The sequence below is a fragment of the Octopus sinensis genome, linkage group LG6 (assembly GCF_006345805.1).
Source record: "Octopus sinensis linkage group LG6, ASM634580v1, whole genome shotgun sequence".
Lineage (NCBI taxonomy): Eukaryota > Metazoa > Mollusca > Cephalopoda > Octopoda > Octopodidae > Octopus > Octopus sinensis.
Window position 1 is genome coordinate 116,110,452 of NC_043002.1, and position 23,621 is coordinate 116,134,072.

The 23,621-nt window shown below is 33.2% G+C and overlaps 1 protein-coding gene across 2 annotated transcripts in view; it reads left to right on the forward strand.

Moving 5' to 3' along the window:
• LOC115213009 (prostaglandin reductase-3) overlaps positions 1–23,621 on the forward strand; it is a 120,318-nt gene that overhangs the window by 56,162 nt on the left and 40,535 nt on the right. For both annotated transcript variants that reach the window (XM_029781906.2, XM_036504276.1), the window contains exons 3-6: positions 1,054–1,141; positions 17,427–17,522; positions 20,489–20,587; positions 21,019–21,058. In XM_029781906.2, coding sequence (XP_029637766.1) covers positions 1,054–1,141; positions 17,427–17,522; positions 20,489–20,587; positions 21,019–21,058 — 323 coding nt within the window. The remainder of the gene's footprint in view (positions 1–1,053; positions 1,142–17,426; positions 17,523–20,488; positions 20,588–21,018; positions 21,059–23,621) is intronic.

Genomic DNA, 23,621 nt, shown 5'->3' on the forward strand with positions numbered 1-23,621 from the left:
AAATTGTGAATGTTTATGTGTTCCATGTCAGTGTAGTTTCTTCTACACTGTTTTTATATACATTTCTTTGAGAAGAATTGTTTAATGTTTTCGTCACTACATCATAATTAATAGAGAAATAGTATTTTGATAGCATTTTTAAATATCTACTAATAATAAGGATAATGTCTTCAATTGTTTCTGAATTACAATGAGATCTAACACAGAAGTCAGTAGTTTGAGATATAGCATTCTGGTTATCTATGTTGTTAGCCTAAATTTTGTTTCTGTGTACATATGTATCAAGAATGGCTGTGTGGTAAGAAGCTTGCTTCCCAACCACATGGTTCCAGACTCAGTCCCACTCTGTGGCACCTTGGGCAAATGTCTTCTACTATAACCTTGGGCTGGCCAAAGTCTTGAATGGATTTGGTTGACAGAAACTGAAAGAAGCTCATTGTTTATGTATGTGTGTGTGTGTGTGTGTATGTATCTGTCTGTGTTTGTCCCCCACCACCATTTGATAATTGGTGTTGGTTTGTTTACGACCCTGTAACTTAGCAGTTTGGCAAAAAAGACCAATAGAATAAATGCCATGCTTAACAAGCAAAAAAATGTACTAGGGTCAATTGATTCGACTAAATTTCTTCAAGATGGTACCCCAGCATGGCTGCAGTCTAATGTCTGAAACAAGTAAAAGAAGAATAAAAGAAGAATATTTATATATTAATCAAAGTATGCAGTATTATAGATAACAATTTCAGCTGATCTTACCAACTGGTTTTGCATTAGATATTGGAAAGCCTGATATTAGATAACAACATTGGTATGTAATACTTTCCATCTGTGAAGAGTATGAAGAATTAGATGACTGTATGTATATTTATGGGAGCACACTGCGGATTAGAGTTTTATTGGAAAGAGTACAACTTCAACTGAAATGACAAGTAGTAAAAAATATTTAAAAATGTAAGGAAAATAAGACCTTAGCATCTCCCCTAAAATAAACAACAACTGAATAATTGATAAAATTAATTGTACAAGGTACTTAATTTTCTTTTTATTTTGTTCTAGATTTGTTGGAATTAATGCATCAGACATTAATTTTACAGCAGGAAAATATGACCCAAGTGTAAAGCCACCATTTGATTGTGGCTTTGAGGTACTGTTCTTTGTTTATTTTTGCTTCTTATATTACTTATATTATTAAGGTGGTGATCTGACCAAATCATTAGTGTGCCGGGCAAAATGTTTAGAGGCTATAGTCTGTCTTTATGTTCTGAGTTTAAATTCTACAGTGGTCAACTTTGCCTTTCATCCTTCCAGGGCCAGGTGAAATAAGTACCAGTTGATCATTAGGGTCAGTGTAATTGACTTATCCCTTATCTTGAAATTGCAAGCCTTGTGCCAAAATGTGAAACCAATATTAGTTATATTATTTTCTTTTTTTCTTATATGTCTCTAGAGTGGATATTATTGCTTTGAGTTCTAGAACTCAAAGGAATGGTTACTCAGTTTCCATGAAGAATAAGTGACCAAAATCACAACATACCCCTTGAACAGGACGAGATGCTGGTCTGTTGCAAAGTTACTCCTTTACAACTGAGTGGACTGGAGCAGTGAGAAATGAAGTGTTTTGCTCAAAAATCAATGCACTGCCTGGTTCAGGAATTGAAGTCATAATCTTGTGATCCTGTGTGCAACACCCTGACCACTAAACTTTGTGTAATGTGTGTAAAAAAGGGTAAAGACACGCCACCTCGTTCATGAATGACCATAGGATTGCACCTAGAAAGTTAACCTCTGAAGCACATATCCAGGTAAGGTTGTTTATGGAAGACCACCAGTTGCCCTGCATACCAACCTCTCCTCTCCACACCACTGATGTTATCCAAGGGAAAGGCAAAGACCGATACAGCTTGGTACCAATGACATTGCAACTCATTTCTACAGCTGAGTGAACTAGAGCAATGTGATATAAAGTGTCTTGCTCAAGAACACAACACATAGCCTGGTCCAGAAATTGAAATCACTACCACATGATTGTGAGCCCTACATGCTAACCATTGAGCTATGTCCATAAAGGGGAGCAAACTTTGCAAGCTATTCATAGTGGAATGGCCGAGGATATTAAAGAACTCACTTGGAAGTCTTTGGACCCTGTTTACACTTTAGGTGATTCCTACTGAAATCCTGGAACCTGCAAGCTGAAAGAGTGTATTCCGGATAGTGGTCTAAGAAAGACAATCCCTTGTGCTTGACCTTTCTTCTTTGTGTGTTCAAAAACTAGCTATGAAGCCTTTTCTCCCTCCATTTTGAAGAGAGGTTACAGGCCATCAGCCATTGGGGTCTGATGAGATTTATATAAAGGTAAGCACTTTACGGATGCAAAACACTGGACAGCCTTTTGAACTGGCCATAACTATACTCTACCGCTCTATAACTTAGAATGTGCTTCTTTTTCAGATGTATGATTTACTGACAATATATATATATATATATATATATATAGGTATATATATGTCTCAGTGTTTTACATCTATTCTTTCCATTGTCACACAGGTGAGATGATTAGTTTTGTACACAGTTTTGTTATTTCTTTTGTAATCTTTTGTTATTTCTTTTGTAATCTTAGCATCCTGAGTGAAATCAGCTTTCACCAGTTTTTCCATATCTTCCTTGGTTTTCCACCTTCCACTCATTCTTCCTGCATAAATTTCCGAGCACTTCATCATCTGTTATGATCCAGCATTATATGTCTGTCATGTAATGCAGATGGATGGTGTTGGATGGGTGAAGTTTGTGTGATACAAGCAACCATTAAGATGTAATTGGTTACAAATAGTTTTATGTATTATGTTTTAGTTGTATACAAAGTTTTTCAGGTTGTTTTGGTTCGCATGAAAGTTTCCATCATGGAAGAAAGCAAAAATTATTAAGAGTTAGTCTATTGTGGTTATGTTAGTGAAATAGAGAAGGTGGGATGAACTAGATTTTCACCCAAGGTGTTTTCTCTCTTTGCTTAATGGGAACGGAGACAAGTTTGGAAAACAGAAAGAGAGAAAGAAAGGGAGAAGAGAATAGCAAAAGGAAAGAAAGAGAGAAAGGAAGGAATGGAGAAAGAGAGAAACAAAAGGAATGAAAAGAAAAGTAAAGAAAATTAACAAACAAAAGAAAGTGAGGAAGCATGACAAACAGACAGGTAGAGGGACAAACAGACAGGTAGACAGACAAACATTTTGCTAGTTGACTGGATAGATGGATCGGAAGGTAAACAGGAAGATAGAGGAACAGATCTAGATTGATAGATGAATAGATGGAGGAATGGATAGAGAGATGGATGGAAGGAAAAATAGATGACACCAAGGAAGATAGGAGAGATATAGGTGGATTTATGTATGAGAGGATATAGGTAGAGTGGGCATGGTCTGCTGGATAATGTTTGGGAAATGAAGGGTGTGGAAGGTAGAGACCATGCACTAAAATACAAAGTCATAGTTTAGAGGTCAAGTTGCAGAATTGAAATTCTTGTATCTGTTGTACAGGTACCAAGGTCAATTGTCTGTGTGCTGTACCTTTAGGACAGCTCTGACCAAGGTCTCAAATTTTACATTTATTTATTTGCGTTTTCCAATTATTTTTCCAATGTTAAATTAAGGTAGACATCTGGTTGTCTCAAGTGTTTCAATATTCAATTTTCTCACCAATACACAAATTACAACTCTTGCTGCAGTTTCTGTTTTGCTTAAATCTTATCCTTAAAGCTATTGGTCTTTGGTATGTCATTGTAACTGGGGGCTGTCATAAAAAAAATTTCTATTATTTGCATGCAGGTTTGGTATTCTACTAACATTTTTAACTAGGTTGCTTAAAAACTACTGTTGTGTGGCACGGTTCTGTATTAATAAAGGTGAAGTTCTTATTGTTTTTTTTTATAGAATTTGTATAGATTGGTACTAAGATTGAAAGTAAAAACTAAGAAGTTAATTACATTTGTAGTAGAATGCTCTCCATATTATGTCATCTAATCAATCACAGATCTCTAATTAGCTGGATTACTCAAATAAGGGTATCCCAGTTCTATCCAATGGCTAACACAATTCCAAATGATAAGAGAGCTAACCCAGAAATGTATATCAACATCAATTGAAAGACTAAGGTCATAGCAGATAAGGTTAAAATTGATGATAGATTTGAAGTATTCACTTAAATAATAGGAGTTTATAATTATCAAGTGTCACAAGTGTAACTCTGAATCTAACTTGAAATGAACCCCCCCCCAAAAAAAAAACAAACAAAACAATATCAAAAAACTAATCAGCCTTCTTAAATCTGAAATTAGGTTGAAAAAAAAAACACACACGAAAAAACAAATAAAAGTAAAAAACACAATAAAAAAGCTACTTCATAATTTAATCATAATATCAAGTCAGCAGCTAATCTCTAGAATAAAATAAAATTATTGCCATAATTAATTTGGTTAGAAATATCAATAATAAATAATACCAAATTTACAATTTTATGAAGTGGACTTTTAACTTTCTATTTCCATTCTATTTTCAAATCTTTACTTCGTAAACAACTAGATTTCACCAATACATATTCATAGTGATATGACATAAAAGTAACAATGTATGCAAGAAACACATTACTCTTTTTAATAACTCAGCATGGGTCAGTATAGCCAACACAAATGAATTCTAATCCTAACCTTGACCCTAGCTCTACTCTGATTTCTTGTACCATTGGCTTGCTGTGAATAGAGTCTTGGTAACACAGTTTTCTCTGATTTTTTTAAAACACAACTAAGTTAGCTGGAGGTTTTGTTGCATTAATTTCCCATTTCCATTTTCCATTTCGTCCATTCTTTCTTCCTTTCTTTATATATAAAGCTTTAAAACATCATCTTCAAGCACCTCTCACTCTCATCCACCTGTAACATACCTTTCATAATCTTGTCTTCCTTTTATTGCATTTCAATCCTCTTTCCTGTAGGTTATAAATGTGCCTAGCTAGTTGAGGAATGGCTGTTCTTAAGTAGATGACTCTTAACTAAAAAGCTTGTATCGATATCTGCTAAATAGTTTTGCTTCATTCCCAAATTGTACACCTCTCTCTTCAAATTCTCTTTTTGTTTTGTTTAAATTCTTAAAACAATTTTCTTCTTTTCTTTCTGTTTTTATTTTCTTTCTCGTTACCCTCTGTCTTTCTTTCCTTGAATTCCTACTTTGAACTTGCAACCAGTTATTAAAGAAGTATCTTAAGAAGTACATAGCTTCTATAACCAAGATCTAAGAGGTTTGGTTACAATGAATTATAAAAAGCTAGCAGAGGGCAGGCTGGAATTTGAGTGACCCAATCTTGTAAGTGCTAGTGTCACAATAAAGCAATATCGCTCTTTTAGAAATTTATTTTAGGTCTGACGCACCATTTAGTTTAATTTGGTCTTTGAATTGAGCCAGCTCAGGAATCTCTATGTAGTAACACAATTTGCTGGAAATAGCAACCAAATTCCCTTCAAACCACATCCTGCCATCTTAGAAAACGAAAGTATTGAGTGTCTGAAATAAAGATGGGATGATCACAGCTGGAATGTCCTGCATTATAAATCTGCTCAATCAGGATTGATACAGGGGCTATAAAACAACAACAACCTGTCCTTTGGGTACTTTTAGCGAAGTTCATTTTGTTGCAAATATTCATTTGAGGACCTCAGCTTCAGAAATGTCTCAATGCTCTGTTTTGTGATTCACTTTCTCCTTATGCAGTCCCACAGTATACTAAATAGTACAGGTGGGAAAATTACTCAGTAGAAGCTCATTGCTAGATACTAGAGACATTTTGAACAACGTCTCAGGAATTTGCACTATCAATTAATGTAAAATTCTATATCTCCTCCCTCAGTTACTCACTGGTATTGGAATGAACTTAGAATTTGAGAGGCCCAGTAGCCACTGCTTTCTAGCTGGGCTAATTTCAGGTGTTTAAGTCCCTTTATATTCTAAGTTCAGGTTTTGTCAGGGTTGACTTGGTCTTTTTGTCCTCATAAGATCAATAAAATAAACATCAGTCAAGTATTACTAGGGTTATTTAAATTAATTCCTCACCTTAATTTGTGGACTTGTGATTATGCAAAAAGTCAATATCATTCCAGAGGGTAAGGGTAGCAAGCCAGCAGCATAACAGAATCATTAGTACACTGGACAAAATGCTTTGCAGAATTTCCTCTGCCATGACATTCTGAATTCAAATTCCAATGAATCATCTTTGCTTTTCATCCTTTTGGGGTGTACACTGGAGTTGACATAACCGACTAACCCCTTCCCTCAAAATTTCAGATCTTGTGCCTGTAGTAGAAAGAACCATTATTGCAGGGATTGTAGCTTCCTGAATTTTCTTTAACAACATTTTTATCATAGCTACAATACTTCCTGAATAAACATCCTCCTTACTAAATATAATCACGTACACAATAGAAGTTATCGACTACTTCCAGTGAGCCAGGCAAGCATTTAAAAAAGTGTATTTCCACTGTGCACTTTGTGTGTATTGCTCCAATGTAATCTACTACATACAAAACGTGTTTTCTCTGTTTGTCTGTCTGTGAAATCATTACATTTTCTTTTGTGTGTCCACAATTTATAGCGGGTAGTTAGCCAAGTATTTCAACTGCAGCTGTCTTACCAGGAGGATTGCATCTGAGGTACTTTTTGTGAGCATGAAGCCAAACTGAAAGTGCATTTCATTGAAACTAATTCTGTCTCTGAATCAATTGTTCTCTAAGTTTCTCTGAGATATTCATAGCCTTCGTTCAACAATATGAAACCTCTATAATCTCTTTCTTTTGAATCTTCTGTTGTAGCAGTTTATGATCATATTGCTATGCTGTCCTTAGGTGGGGCACCTTCCTGCATTACTTGATTAACTATTTCGGTGACTATCACTTATCCTACCCAGCTCCATATTCTGACCACCTCAGCCACTATTCTTGATGGCTGCAATTTCCCTAACACCACTACCACTACTGTCACTATCATCGTTGTCATCATTGTTGTTGTCATCGTCGTCATCGTTGTTCTCCTCCTCTTCCTCCTCACCACCACACCAACCACCACCACCACCACCACCACCACCATCATCATCATCATCGTCATCATTATTATTGTTATTAATTTTGGTTCTGTATTTGTAACATATAACTAAGAGCTCTTCTTAAGTGGATTATTTGTTTGTCTATTAGGAGACATTTTTAGTTTTTTTTAATTATTGATATACATTTTGTTGCTAATCTAACAAGAATACCACTGGACTGGTTGCTTCCTGCTTCTTGCTCGCCTGGGTCTAAAAATAAAAAAAAAATGTGAAGAATGTTGATTTGTAAAAACCATTTATTTAAAGATGGTTTGTGCCCACAGCCAGCTAATTGAAGGAAGAGGTGGGAGGTAATTTTAAGAGGACACTGGAAGCTCTTTACTTTCTTTTACTCTTTTACTTGTTTCAGTCATTTGACTGCGGCCATGCTGGAGCACCGCCTTTAGTCGAGCAAATCACCCCAGGACTTATTCTTTGTAAGCCCAGTACTTATTCTATCAGTCTCTTTTGCCGAACCGCTAAGTGACGGGGATGTAAACACACCAGCATCGGTTGTCAAGCAATGCTAGGGGGACAAACACAGACATACAAACACATATACACACATATATATATATACATATATACGACAGGCTTCTTTCAGTTTCCGTCTACCAAATCCACTCACAAGGCTTTGGTCGGCCCAAGGCTATAGCAGAAGACACTTGCCCAAGATGCCACGCAGTGGGACTGAACCCGGAACCATGTGGTTGGTTAGCAAGCTACTTACCACACAGCCACCTCTAAATATTCAGTTTCCACTCTGTCTGTGAAGGATTCTTACTTTGAGAGTATTATGCTTAAAATGTTATATAACCATCACTGTTGCTGTGATGAATGGCAGCAACTACAATAATGATAACAACTACAATTTACCTCAGGAAAAGAACAACCTGTTAACTAGTTCTCCACCACCACCACCACCACCAACACTGCAGCAGCAGCAGCAATGGCCCAGTGGTTAGGGCAGCGGACTCATGGTCGGAGGATCGCGGTTTCGATTCCCAGACTGGGCGTTGTGTGTGTTTATTGAGCGAAAACACCTAAAAGCTCCACGTGGCTCCAGCAGGGAATGGTGGTGACCCCTGCTGTACTTTTTTGCTCCAACTTTCTCTCTTTCTTCCTGTTTCTTGTCCCTGACTTCCTACGCAACTGCTAAGCCTGGATGCACATTCATCAATCCGTTGATGCTCTCGGTGTCAGGGGTTGACCTGCTTTCTCTTCTGTGGGTTTTACGAATAACAAAGGACCACGTTTCGGACTTCTCCCACATGCGATCTTGTGAGCTCTGGGACAAAGACCGCTTCGCTCAACAAACAAACAAACAAACAAGCAGCAGCAAGTGATGGCAACAGCGAAAATGACTCAGTGGCAGAAGCAACAAGGAAAACAATAGTGAAAACAACAAAATAGCAAAGAAAGAATGTATTTACATTTTTAAATTTTCTACAGTGAAGCTTTGTAATATTTAAATACATATATTACACACACAAATATGCATGCTCATGTGCACACACACACACACACACACACACACACACATGCACGCACATATACATCTACACATACATGTGCACATAAATACACACTCATACACACACATATATATTGGTGGAAGAAATATAAACGTTAGAGATAAACTGCAAAACTGATGACACTGATCATTCTTTGTTTCAGAAATGTAGTGAACTTGCAATTGTCTTGTTGAAAATTTGCCTAGCTAATGATGTTATTGTTCACATACTGCTATACATGGGGCTACTATAGGTTAAGGTTGGCCATGCGTAGGAGTGGCTGTGTGGTAAGTAGCTTGCTTACCAACCACATGGTCCCGGTTTCAGTCCCACTGCGTGACACATTGGGCAAGTGTCTTCTACTATAGCCTTTGGCCGACCAAAGCCTTGTGAGTGGATTTGGCAGACGGAAACTGGAAGAAGCCCGTCCTATATGTATATATATATATGTGTGTGTGTGTGTGTATATATATGTATGTATATATATATGTATGTATATATATATATATATATATATATATATATATATGTGTGTGTGTGTGTGTATGTATGTTTGTGTCGCTTGACAACTGATGCTGGTGTGTTTAAGTCCCCGTAACTTAGCGGTTCAGCAAAAGAGACTGATAGAATAAGTACTAGGGGTCGATTTGCTCAACTATAAAGGCAATGCTCCAGCATGGCTTCAGTCAAATGACTGAAACAAGTAAAAGAGTAAAAGTGTATATATGTGAGCCTGAGCAAGATTTATTGAGTAAGACTTGAGAATTGTCTATGCATGCAAGTCTTCTCTCCTTATGCCATCAATGTTTATCTAAAAGAAAGGCAACTGATTGAGGCTGACACAGTGTAATTGCAACCATTGCTATTAGGATGCAAAGATCCAGGAAATATACTGCAAGGTATCTCACCTCTAACTCTCAAACAGTTCTAACCAATCTACTGTCCTGGGATTTCATATCCACCTTGTAAAGATGGAAAGCTAACTTGACCTTGCTGGGATCTGAACTTAGAGAGCAGATAGTTGGAAGAAATGTTTTTGCAAAATGCTGAGATATAAAATATGCAAGTGGAATTGGTAGATGGAAACTAAAAGAAGCCTGTGATATATGTGTGTGTGTGTCACACCATTGTGGAGGTATGTAGCTTAGTGTTTAGGGCTCATGATCATAAGATTGTGGTTTTGATTCCTGGGCCAGGTGATGCATTGTGTTCTTGAGCAAAACACTTCATTCCACGTTGCTCCAGTCCACTCAGCTGGCAAAAATGAGTAATCCTGCAATGGACCAGTGTTCCACCTAGGGTCAGAATATTTATGCCACAAAACTGGGAAACTGGCCCTTGTAAGTCAACATGACTCAAGAAGGTAACTTTACTTGCTTTACTTTATGTTATCATTTCTTTGCTTTGAGATAGTTGTCATCATGAAAATGGTATCCTTTGTTTCCAATGTTCCATAGAAACATATCTGGTCATGGTGAAATGTTACCTTGCTTGAAAACAGGTGAGTGTTGGTGACAGGAAGGGCATCCAGCTGTAGAAAATCTGCCTCAACAAATTCCATCCAACCCATGTAAGCATGGAAAAGTGGATATTAAAACAATGATGATGATGATGACATCAGTTTCTTTTACATAGTTTGTGTGTGTGCACACACACATACTCAGATATAATATTCGGATATAATATCACAATAAGTTCTGTTATAATTAAGTTTTCCATTCTTACACCTTGCAAACATTATTCTTTTAAAAGATAACAAGTTTAGAGATTTTAGTTTTAATGGTGAAGAGAGCAATAGCCCAATTACCTTTGAAAGATAAGCTGTTTAATGCAAATAATTTGATAATTAAATTTTTTTTTGTTGCTATTCCTATCATTTTTAATTTTGTAACCTATTAACTTTTCTGTAGCCATTTCAAATCTCGATTAAATAGAGAAAACCATTTTCAATTATAAATACTGAATGATAAAAAGCATTATTGAATAAGTAATGACTTTAATGTATCTTAGAATAAAGTGTGTGAACTAACTGTAGATATTAATGTGAGTGATTTTACTGTCTTCTGCTACACTTAAAATAGTGTTGATTTCATTATATAGACTTTTGCTTTATCATTACATAGATAGACATATCTTCTTGAACATATGTAAGATTTTACTTCTATTAAAAGCTCATCAGCAGCTTTGGAAACTTTTAGAATTTGTTGGTGATCAGTACTGAAGATTAATACTCAGCTGTCATAGAAAATTATACTCTCACATTTGAATATAATTTATAGGTCTAAAAATAACCATACACAGACTTTGAAGGAATATTGGGAGCAAGTTTTAAGAGAATGTAATTATATATATTTTTAGTTACCAAAAATACATTAATCATCCTAAATGATTTTGAAATACTTTGCTAATGATTCATCAATGAAATAAGAGTTTCGTTTCTCAGTGCTAGCTTTAGAGAACTGTTACAAAGCAGATATTATATGGTGGCAAGTAACTGGAACAGAATACTTCAAAAGCATTCAATGTGTCAAAAGATTGAAGGAATTCTTTTCAGATTGTACTCGTTTAACTGGTTTTCTCAAGGCAGGGTGCTATATCAACTGAGTTTGTGATTGATAAAAAAAAATGAATAGTTTGCCTTATCTGGAGAGTACTTAAAATTTAGCATGGTGGTACCAGAATTGAAACTTCTCAGTTAAAAGTTACTAAGCAACTAAGAACATTGTACTTCACTATAAATCATTTTATTCTCTACTTTTAGACATTATTTCTCAGTTTTTGAAATTTGATTTTCATATCTATTTAACCAAAACATTTGGCTGTTATTCTGATATAATCCTGGTAAACATTTGCAATATACATTACATGTTAATTTGCAATATAATTTCTTTTCAATAAATTGGAAAAAATTAATATAAACATAAAAATCATGGATAAAACAATATAAAGTTGTAAATATGAATTTTAGACAAATGTATAGCTTGTGTTTCAAGATTTGATCAATGGCAATCATAGGGTTGAAGTTTCATTGAGTCTAGTACCTACATAAGGAATCACTTTATAAAACATGATTTTAACCTTTTTGTTAGCATAGTCCTGTTGAAATACATTGTCTTTGTTTTAATTTATTAAAAAAATTTTTTTTAATTTAGTAAAATTACCTAAGCTGGTGCTTGAAACATAAATTAACAAGAAATTTTGATGGCAGGTTTTAGATTTAAAACATAAATTGTGTAACTTAGAATGAGATATAATCTCAGGCACTTTGGTATCAAAAAAATTAATCCATGTTAAAGACACAGACTTGTTTTTCGAAGGTAAAAGTTATCAATAGTATTGAAATATTTTACTTCTATTTTTATTCATGTTGATAAAGGAAGATAATGATAACAGGTGCATATTTATTTATTTAAAGTTTATATTGCATGTATATGTGCATATACATTATATTTTGTGGGTATATATGGCTGTGTGAGTGTCTATGTATATGTATATATATATATATATATATATCATCATCATCATCATCATCGTTTAGCGTCCGTTTTCCATGCTATATATCTATATATATAAAACTGAGAATGTCTGTTTGTCTGTATGTGTGCATCACCAAAAACTTGAGAACTACCCAACCGATTTCATTCAAATTTTATACATGCCTTACTTAGAGTCCATACAATGTCATGGGCCAAAAAAATTTCCAACTTCTTGCCTAATGCGAGCCTGGAACAATTCTCTTATCTCTTACACTATTTCAGTATTATGTGCCAAGAGTGAAACAATAACATCTCTGTTGTAATGAGATAATACTTTCACTTTTAGTAGGTTTCGCTATTAATATTTCATTTTGTATATATATTTTACTTTCATTTCTATTATTTTCACTATGTATATGTATACATTTACAGGGGTTGGATAAAATAATGTATGTAAATATATATGTATATATGTGTATATGTATATATGCATGTATGTATACATATATGTATATCTGTTTGTATGTGTATATATATGTATGTATGTATGTATGTATGTATGTATGTATGTATGCATGTATGTATGTATGTATGTATGTATGTGTATATATATATATATGTATATATATATATGTATATGTATATATGTATATGTATATATGTATATGTATATATGTATATGTATATATGTATATATATATATGTATGTATATATATATGTGTGTGTATATATATATACGTATATATGTATGTATATATATGTATATATATATGTGTATATACATATGTGTATATATATTTGTGTGTGTATATATATACGTATATATATGTATATATGTGTGTATATATATATGTGTATATATTTATATGTATGTATATATATATGTATGTATATATATATAGGTATATGTATATTTATTTTATTTTATTTTATTTTATTTTATCTAGTTTGAGCTCACGAGATGTGGCCATGCTGGGGCACCACCATTCAGTGTTGGTACATGATTTTACTTCACGAATGCTTTTTAGCAATTGCCATTTGGTGCATGAGAGAGTTCAATGCAGCTGCCCTCATCTGCACCTCCTGCCGTGAAGTTGGTTCATCTGGGACACCTGACAGGAAGAGATCTAGTTTTATTTTAAAGACATCTGCATCCACCCCATGCAGGTCTCTCAGGTTCTTCGGGAGGATATTGAAGAGCTGTGGGCCTCGGAAGCCCAGGCTATCACAGTATCTTGTCCTACATCTTGATGGCAAATTTGGAGTCTTTGGCACTCTCTCCCTATTCGCTACTTGTATAGAGCCCTGTAACTTTACGTCCCCTCTCCCCCTCCCTTACTTACGTCTTTAGCTTTCTGTTGCAAATAAGAGCGCCCCTTCCCCATCTATGAATTTTCCTTATAGTCTATATGGATACAAGTGATTTTTGCATGCGAGCTAGATTGTGTATACATATGTGTACATGCATTTGTGTGTATATTTTCGTTTTGCATTTATATGTCTGTATATGTATGTGGTCTGTGCACATCTATCTGTGTATGTTGATGTATATATGTATATTAATAGTTTAGTATGAGTATGTACTGTTGTGAAATATTTTAATATATTTTAATATTTTAATTTCAATTTCTATGTATTAATTATATTTTCTGCATTATTAATGGCAATATGAATTTGATCCAAAGATTCGATTTAAGGTTTTTCCTCGACTTTTATAATTTTATATTTTATATCGAACTCATTTTTGTTTATCGCTCGAATACGACCGTTATTTGAAAGGACCAATCAAACAAGTCCATTTTTAAAGGTGTAACATTTATACTAGTCTTGATAGAATTGTCATATCGGTTCTATTTTAACAAAACTGTCCGACAAACGGGAACGTGAAACTCAGAGTAACAGTTTTGTTGAATTTCTGCTGCTTTTAAATAAAGCATATTACTCTACCCCTGGTATCTGAGTACTCTTTTTTCCACCTTGTTTCACATTTGTGTTTACTCCAGTATATATATATGTATATATATGTGTGTATATATATATATGTGTGTATTTATATATATATATATATATATATATATATATATATATATGTATGTATATATGTGTGTATATATATGTGTATATATATATGTGTGTGTATATATATGTATATATATGTATGTGTGTGTATATATATATGGATATATATATAGATATATATTATAGCCACAGGCCGACCAAAGGCTTGTGAGCGGATTTCGTACACAGAAACTGAAAGAAGACTGTTGTATGTATGTGTATATTTTTGTGTGTGTGTGTGTGTGTGTCTGTGTCTGTGTCTGTGTTTGTACTCCTACCATTGCTTAACAACCGATGTTGCTATGTTTACGTTCCCATAACTTAGTGGTTCGGCAAAAGACACTGATAGAATGAGTACTAAGCTTACAAAGAATAAATACTGTGGTTGATTTGTTTGACCAATGGTAGTGCTCCAGCATGGCTGCTGTCACAAGACTGAAACCAGTAAAACAATGAAAAAACTATGCCATTTCAATCCCAGGCAAGGCTGGGTATCTCTGCTAGTGTGTATATATATATATGTATGTATATGTGTGTGTGTCTGCATATACATATGTGTGTATGTATGTATACTATATATATGTATAGTATGTGTGTATGTGTATAAGCAGTGTATTGTATGTATGTGTATCTACATACACACACACACACACATATATATATATATATAAATATACTTTATTTAAAAGCAGCAGAAAATTCAACAAATTTATATAAATATATAAATGTGTATTTTTCCCTTGTTAACAATTAACATGGAAAAAATATATGAATAGTTACCAGGGTAGCAAAAAATCACACAAGTAAATAGGTTGTAACTCCTTGTTTTTAAAAGTAGAAACTTTGGGTTTATGTGAAATATTTTGTATAACATATATAAATAAATAAATGGAGTTAAACGCAGGTGTTATTCAAATTCTTTTACTTCCGACATGTTTTGAAGATTTCACTGATATTATTCCAAAGGAATAAATGGTGTAAAACAATGTAATCTTCTCTTCAGGGAAGTGAAGAAACAAAACTCGTCAATAAGACATCTTAACAGAAAATGATGGATATATATATATATATTTGTTTATAAAGCAGAAAGTTGGATTGGAGAATTATGTAGAACCCATGGTAAGCTCTCTAGCTGAACTGGTTATCAGTTCACACAGTAATTAAATTACAGTTTACTTTAGTGGGACTATGCATCTGAAAATCCAGGATACACAAACAGTAATATTTCCAGTGTGGCATATATAATAAGCAAAGAATGAAGTGATATGAGATGCAAAAGATTTAATATATCAATATGGTTGTTGCTGTTTCATAATTTACTCCAGACTACATCATTATCATTGACACATATGTACATACATAGTATATACTCTGCACACACACACACATATTATATAGATATATGCATACATATATATATGCACATACAACATTATATAATACATTTGCATAGTCTGCAAAGATGCTGAATAGAGAATACTAATCTTCAAACTTTATTCTAGAATATTTTAGATTCATCACTGATTCACAGAGAAAAATCATTTCTTTCCTGGACTGATACTGCCTTGATGGGAAAGGATATCTATTCTCTTCAGCTTGCAAAATACACCTGGTTTATGGGTGGTATGGAAAGGAACTCTGAACTCTTCCAATAAACATGACACCCACTGAAAGTAAATTATCTTCGACGTTCTACCCTCACCGGCGAACTTAGTCCGGTGGAACATAAAAACAACCGACGAGTATAGATGCGGAGAGAAAGCGACAGTTAGACATGTTCTGTCAGGTTGCAGACTAGCACTTGAAAGGTATACATGGTGGCATAATCAAGTCCTCGGCGTCATAAGCGCAGCACTCAGAGCAGATTGAGAGGTACAATAGGGGAGAGTACCCAAAAGTAGAAAAGCGCAGGAGAGTATACTTCTACAAGGAGGGAAAAGGTTATAAAACCAGGCCTACAAGTAAAGTATACAAGATAGACGAAAGATGGAAGGGATACTGCGAGGTGGCCACGGATTTGGAAAGACAAGTAATATTTCCACTAATAAAAACAACAAAAAGACCGGATTTAGTTCTTTGGAACAGAGATTGGAGAATGGGAATTTTACTAGAACTGACAGTACCTTGGGAAGAGAACATCAGCAATGCAGAGGAACGAAAGGAGAAGAGGTATGAAAAGCTAATCGAAGAATGCAGAGAACAGGGATGGAATGTCGAATATTATCACCTGGCAGTGGGGGCTAGAGGCTTCATTGAAAGGAAAATGACAATGCTATTCAAAAGAAGATTTGTGTTTTTCTAGCTCTGAGCTGCAAAAACTAATAAGGGGAGTACAGGAATCGGTCGAAAAAACCAGCTTCTATATATGGCCGAAGCGGGAAGACCAAAAATCGCTTGAAAGTCATAACATGCCGACGGGAAATAACATCATTAGGTGAGACAAGCTGACTGACAGGTGACGGTCGTTTAGAAAAAGCACGGACTAAAACTAAGCGCCTTCAGTAGTCTGTTATGGTGAGACAGTGTCATGTGACAACTTGCTGGGGCTGCCTGCTGGAGTCTAGCGGTTGGTATTTAAAGGGAAAAATTTGACAAGTCAGTCAGTCACCGGCTGACACTCGTTGACGATACATCAGGCCAGGGAACAGAAGAAAGAAGACATGCACCCAACACTAGAGCTGAAGACACCTCCGAAAGGGGGGGGGCAGCCACGTCAAAATGGTAGAGGAGTAGGGGCCGAAACCAGAGATGGTTCCTCCTGATAATGTCTCGAGCTAACTGGGCCCTATAAAGGAGCTGTTGTGGTAGCAGACCACGAAACACAGTTGTAATTCCTGCATACAACATACATTTGACATGGCTTAAGGAGGTATATATACTAATGGAGTGATAATTTTTAGGGTAGGATTGAGTATTTTTAGGGTGGGATTGAGAATTTTTAGGGTGGGATTGAGAATATGTTAAATATAGGAAGAAGTAATAGTGGTGATTTGTATCTATTGAACCAGAAGTATTACTTCTGTGAAAACATTTTGAAGAAATGGTGAAGGGAGGAATGCATAAAATAAACAATAATGTTTATAAGTAAGAACTACTTGACACAATATTGTTTTTATCGATTCCAATCAGACTATGACATGCCATATTAATATGATAAATTCCACATTTTGCTAATTTTTCAATATATGCAAAAATGTGCATAGATATTTATTTTGATTTATTACGCTCTTTATTTTAATGACACATTATTCTGAAAATATTTTTCAGGCTCTTGGAGAAATTGTTGATATTGGTAGTGATACCAAATTGTCAGTGGGACAGTCTGTGATGTATATGGTACATGGAGCATTTGCTGAATTTAAGGTTAGAAAAATGTTCTTATTATTCTTAATACTAATGAAATTAATTATATTTTCTTTCAGCAGTCACCATTAATGTTTAAGCACTCTCATTTAAACCATTCTAACATACTTTAATTAGACCATGATATGAATTTTTTTTGAGCCAGTGTAATTTAATATACTAGGCCTAACATTCTAGAGTTCTCTAAAAGTATTTCCACTTAGCACATCAAAGATCAAGGACTATGATCTGTGTCAAATGCACATATCAGTGAAGTAATCTTTCATAGAAACTTGTTTGATTTCATCACAAAGTTGATACAGATAAACCAGTCTTAAGATATGTGTTACACATCATCCTTAGATCTAATCAATATTAATTTTTTGCTTTGTTTTACATGCATAACATGCCAAGAAAATATGATATGTTAAAATTATAATCTTTCTGTATATAAACTAAAATTTCAGTGATCAAATATTTTTATCAACCATCTTAGTTTATTTGCTTTAAAGTATACTAAAATTTGTCTACTTTTCCTATGGAAATATAAAGCAGTTCATAATATTCATACTTCGGCCGTTCTTGATTATTGTGGTAAAACAAAAGGGTTTTTACCTTGGAAATCTATCTAAGATTAAATTATAGTTTGTGCATCCATTTGATTCATTGATTTTGTTTTGTTACCTAACTAAATCTTTGACAATATTCAGATTTTTTGACTTAGTTGTCTTTTTTATATGTGTAATTCTTATGTAAATGTTATATTGATTTTTCACTGGGAACTAGATCAACTTTTGTAATGGATTTATTTTGTAATGGATTTAAGTGTTAGAATTAGAGAAAAAAATACTTTACTTGCAATTATCTCCTAAAGAATAAGGTATTTGTGGATTTCCACTTTATAAATTTAAAGTTTATTTTATTCATTTTACTCTCTTACATTGAATTTGTTGTGACTTTTTAATCATTTTTTTAGTTTAAATGTTTTGTAATTTCACCTCATAAATGTATTTCTTTTACTCTTCTGATAGTTGATGATTGAGTAAATTGTCAATGATTTCTGCAAGATTTGATTGAATAAGCATGTAATTATGGTTTGCAAATGCCCATAAACACTGCTGGATTGAGAGGACTCTTGGGTCTTATTGAAGATATATTAACTGGTGCCATGACAAAATGCATTAACTACACTTTGTGAAGTGGTTGCTGTTATGAAGGACATACGAGTGAGATGTAATCTTCCAACCTACTTAGGAAGCAGAAACCCAAAATAAGAACTGACATGGACTGTAATGATCTGTTCAGTCCATGATAGAATGGAAAACAGACTTCAAATGATGATGATGATGATGATGATGATGATGATGACAACAACAACAATGACAAAGATGACATGGTGACAATGTTGTTGTTTAACTATCTTAGGTCAATGTTGATTGGAATGATGTATGATTAAAAGAATTCCAACTGTGACCATCTTGTCTTTGTAATGTTTTGTTGGAATGCTTTGTGTAATATGCCTTTCCTTATTTAAGATGATAAAATGCTATCTGAGGAATTTTTAGCTCCTGTTTTTAGCAGGGGATTATATAGAAGCTACCATGTTGACTCATTATGCTTAGTGAAACTAGTAAAAATATTGACATTTGAAATATCTACTTTTGAAATGGGTCCAGTATAAATACCAGCTTCGAGCCTGGCATGAATAAGACTACCACAAGCTGCCATGTGAAAAAGGTTTGAAAGAATAACCAGATTGCATTGTCTGTTGTGCAGATTAACAAGAGACACATTTGGATTTTAAGTGGAGGTGTCCATTCAAAAAATATGTTGCACTCTCCACCCGATGCCAGCACAGCCAACAATAAGCCTGCAACTTATTCTAGGAGGCAAGGGATAGCACAGAGGTTACTTGTCCCAAGATCCTGAAGTGGGTTCAGAAGGGAACAACCTAGACAAAGATTTTGTTACATATTAAAAATTGAAAGGAAATCGTTTTCTTTGTAAAATATATCTGAACATTATCTTTCAAATCTCACTAACCAAGAAGTTTGAACATTCAACAAGGCCCTGTGGCTTAGAAGTTTACTTCTCAGCCATGCGGCTTCTGGTTCAGTCCCACTTTATGACACCTTGGACCAGTGTCTTCAAGTATAGCTTTGGAACAATCAAAGCCTCACGAGTGAGTGGATTTGGTAATGGAAACTGAAAGAAGCCCATCGTAATTAAGTTTGTGTGTGTGTGTGTGTGTGTGTGTGTGTGTGCATGCGTACCTCACTGTTTTGACATCACATGATAGTTGTAACTGAGTGTCACTATCATATCTGGTGTTATTCATCTCCATTCTAACACAAAAACATCTCTAGTTACAGGGAAATATTAGTTTGCTTGGAAACAAGTGTAGACTGGTCATAGGAAAGGAATTTGAACGTAGAAAATTTGCTGCAACGAATTCTGTCTGACCCATGCAAGCACAGAAAAGTCAACATTGAAACTATGAGGATGATGACTGTCGTAGAGCTTTGGTTTGAATATTCATATCATTGTCATCATTATCAACACTTGACGTCCGTTTCCCATGCTGGCATGGGTTGGACGACTTGACAGGAACTGGCAAGGCCAGGGGCTACACCAGGTACCATAGTCTGTTTTGGCATGGTTTCTACTGCTGGAGGCCCTTCCTAATACTACTACTTTACAGAGTGTACTGGGTGTTTTTTATGTGGCACCATCACCAGTGCTTTTCACATGGCACCAGCACCCACACCAATGTTTTTTATGTGGCACCTTGGTTTTAGGATCTTAATTCTGTTGTGGTGGGTGAGTCTTCTTGAGTACAGCTAGGTGCCACATATCTTAGTCCTCTGTCATCTCCTTTGTAATGTTCAGAAAAATATGGAACACTTCACATATGAAATAATTATTCTTATGGTGAATAAACTTTATAGGCACAGTTAAATATTTTATATATTTTCTATTTCCTTTAGATAGTTTCTGCCAGCAAAGTACTACCTGTACCTTATTTGGGCTCTGAATTTTTACCATTGTTAGTGAGTGGACTCACTGCCAGCATAAGTTTGGATCAGGTAAGTAGGCTATATAGAAGAAACTGTAGATGTTATAAAAATAAATTTCTTGTTTGGGAAATAATTGCAGAAAATAGTTTACAGAAGTACAAAAATTTGTAGCTGAATGTAGGTATATAAATAAAGGTTTATTATGTAAATTTCTTTAAACGTCTAATATAAAAAGGTAAAAAACCTGAAGTTAGATATTTTTATGAATACCTCTCAAATGGATAATTTTTGTTGCTAGTATGTATCTGAAAAAAAAAGAAGAATAAAGCAGAGAAATATGAAATTGCTTTATTGAATTCTAGCATTAAAGAAATAACCTTTTAATAAACGATTGACATTGACATTTTCTAGTGAAATATTTGGTATTAAAAACACTAAAACTCAATTAAGGAATGACAAAATGTTTGTAATCTAATATTCTATTATTTTTATTTCTGAAGGTTGGTTGCATTAAATCAGGTGAAACAGTTCTTGTCACTGGTGAGTTTAAAATTAATTCTATATTTAGGTTTCTTTAGAGTAGAATTTAATTCCACTTTATTTATCTAAGAAAAACCCATTACATCGTTTGTTCTATTTTGATAGGAAGTGTTGGTTTGTTTTAGTTTATATGAAAATGGAAGTTCCATTTATATCAGAGAAAGGGGTGGTTGAAGCAATTGAAATTTACATAACAGTTTAATATGATACACTATGAATGAATTAATTCCGCATAAGAAAGTATTGCACTAGATTGATGTTTAAAGAGTATTCTATAACCAATTTTAAAGAGTATTCTAGAACCAATTTTAAAGAGTATTCTATAACCAATTTTAAAGAGTATTCTAGAACCAATTTTAAAGAGTATTCTAGAACCAATTTTAAAGAGTATTCTATAACCAATTTTAAAGAGTATTCTATAACCAATTTTAAAGAGTATTCTAGAACCAATTTTAAAGAGTATTCTAGAACCAATTTTAAAGAGTATTCTATAACCAATTTTAAAGAGTATTCTATAACCAATTTTAAAGAGTATTCTAGAACCAATTTTAAAGAGTATTCTATAACCAATTTTAAAGAGTATTCTAGAACCAATTTTAAAGAGTATTCTAGAACCAATTTTAAAGAGTATTCTATAACCAATTTTAAAGAGTATTCTAGAACCAATTTTAAAGAGTATTCTAGAACCAATTTTAAAGAGTATTCTATAACCAATTTTAAAGAGTATTCTATAACCAATTTTAAAGAGTATTCTAGAACCAATTTTAAAGAGTATTCTATAACCAATTTTAAAGAGTATTCTATAACCAATTTTAAAGAGTATTCTAGAACCAATTTTAAAGAGTATTCTATAACCAATTTTAAAGAGTATTCTATAACCAATTTTAAAGAGTATTCTAGAACCAATTTTAAAGAGTATTCTATAACCAATTTTAAAGAGTATTCTATAACCAATTTTAAAGAGTATTCTATAACCAATTTTAAAGAGTATTCTATAACCAATTTTAAAGAGTATTCTATAACCAATTTTAAAGAGTATTCTAGAACCAATTTTAAAGAGTATTCTATAACCAATTTTAAAGAGTATTCTATAACCAATTTTAAAGAGTATTCTATAACCAATTTTAAAGAGTATTCTATAACCAATTTTAAAGAGTATTCTATAACCAATTTTAAAGAGTATTCTATAACCAATTTTAAAGAGTATTCTAGAACCAATTTTAAAGAGTATTCTATAACCAATTTTAAAGAGTATTCTATAACCAATTTTAAAGAGTATTCTAGAACCAATTTTAAAGAGTATTCTAGAACCAATTTTAAAGAGTATTCTATAACCAATTTTAAAGAGTATTCTATAACCAATTTTAAAGAGTATTCTATAACCAATTTTAAAGAGTATTCTATAACCAATTTTAAAGAGTATTCTAGAACCAATTTTAAAGAGTATTCTAGAACCAATTTTAAAGAGTATTCTATAACCAATTTTAAAGAGTATTCTATAACCAATTTTAAAGAGTATTCTAGAACCAATTTTAAAGAGTATTCTAGAACCAATTTTAAAGAGTATTCTATAACCAATTTTAAAGAGTATTCTATAACCAATTTTAAAGAGTATTCTATAACCAATTTTAAAGAGTATTCTAGAACCAATTTTAAAGAGTATTCTATAACCAATTTTAAAGAGTATTCTATAACCAATTTTAAAGAGTATTCTAGAACCAATTTTAAAGAGTATTCTAGAACCAATTTTAAAGAGTATTCTAGAACCAATTTTAAAGAGTATTCTAGAACCAATTTTAAAGAGTATTCTATAACCAATTTTAAAGAGTATTCTATAACCAATTTTAAAGAGTATTCTAGAACCAATTTTGAAGAGTATTCTAGAACCAATTTTAAAGAGTATTCTATAACCAATTTTAAAGAGTATTCTAGAACCAATTTTAAAGAGTATTCTATAACCAATTTTAAAGAGTATTCTATAACCAATTTTAAAGAGTATTCTATAACCAATTTTAAAGAGTATTCTAGAACCAATTTTAAAGAGTATTCTATAACCAATTTTAAAGAGTTTTCTAGAACCAATTTTAAAGAGTATTCTAGAACCAATTTTAAAGAGTATTCTATAACCAATTTTAAAGAGTATTCTATAACCAATTTTAAAGAGTATTCTAGAACCAATTTTAAAGAGTATTCTATAACCAATTTTAAAGAGTATTCTATAACCAATTTTAAAGAGTATTCTATAACCAATTTTAAAGAGTATTCTAGAACCAATTTTAAAGAGTATTCTATAACCAATTTTAAAGAGTATTCTATAACCAATTTTAAAGAGTATTCTATAACCAATTTTAAAGAGTATTCTATAACCAATTTTAAAGAGTATTCTATAACCAATTTTAAAGAGTATTCTAGAACCAATTTTAAAGAGTATTCTATAACCAATTTTAAAGAGTATTCTAGAACCAATTTTAAAGAGTATTCTAGAACCAATTTTAAAGAGTATTCTATAACCAATTTTAAAGAGTATTCTATAACCAATTTTAAAGAGTATTCTATAACCAAT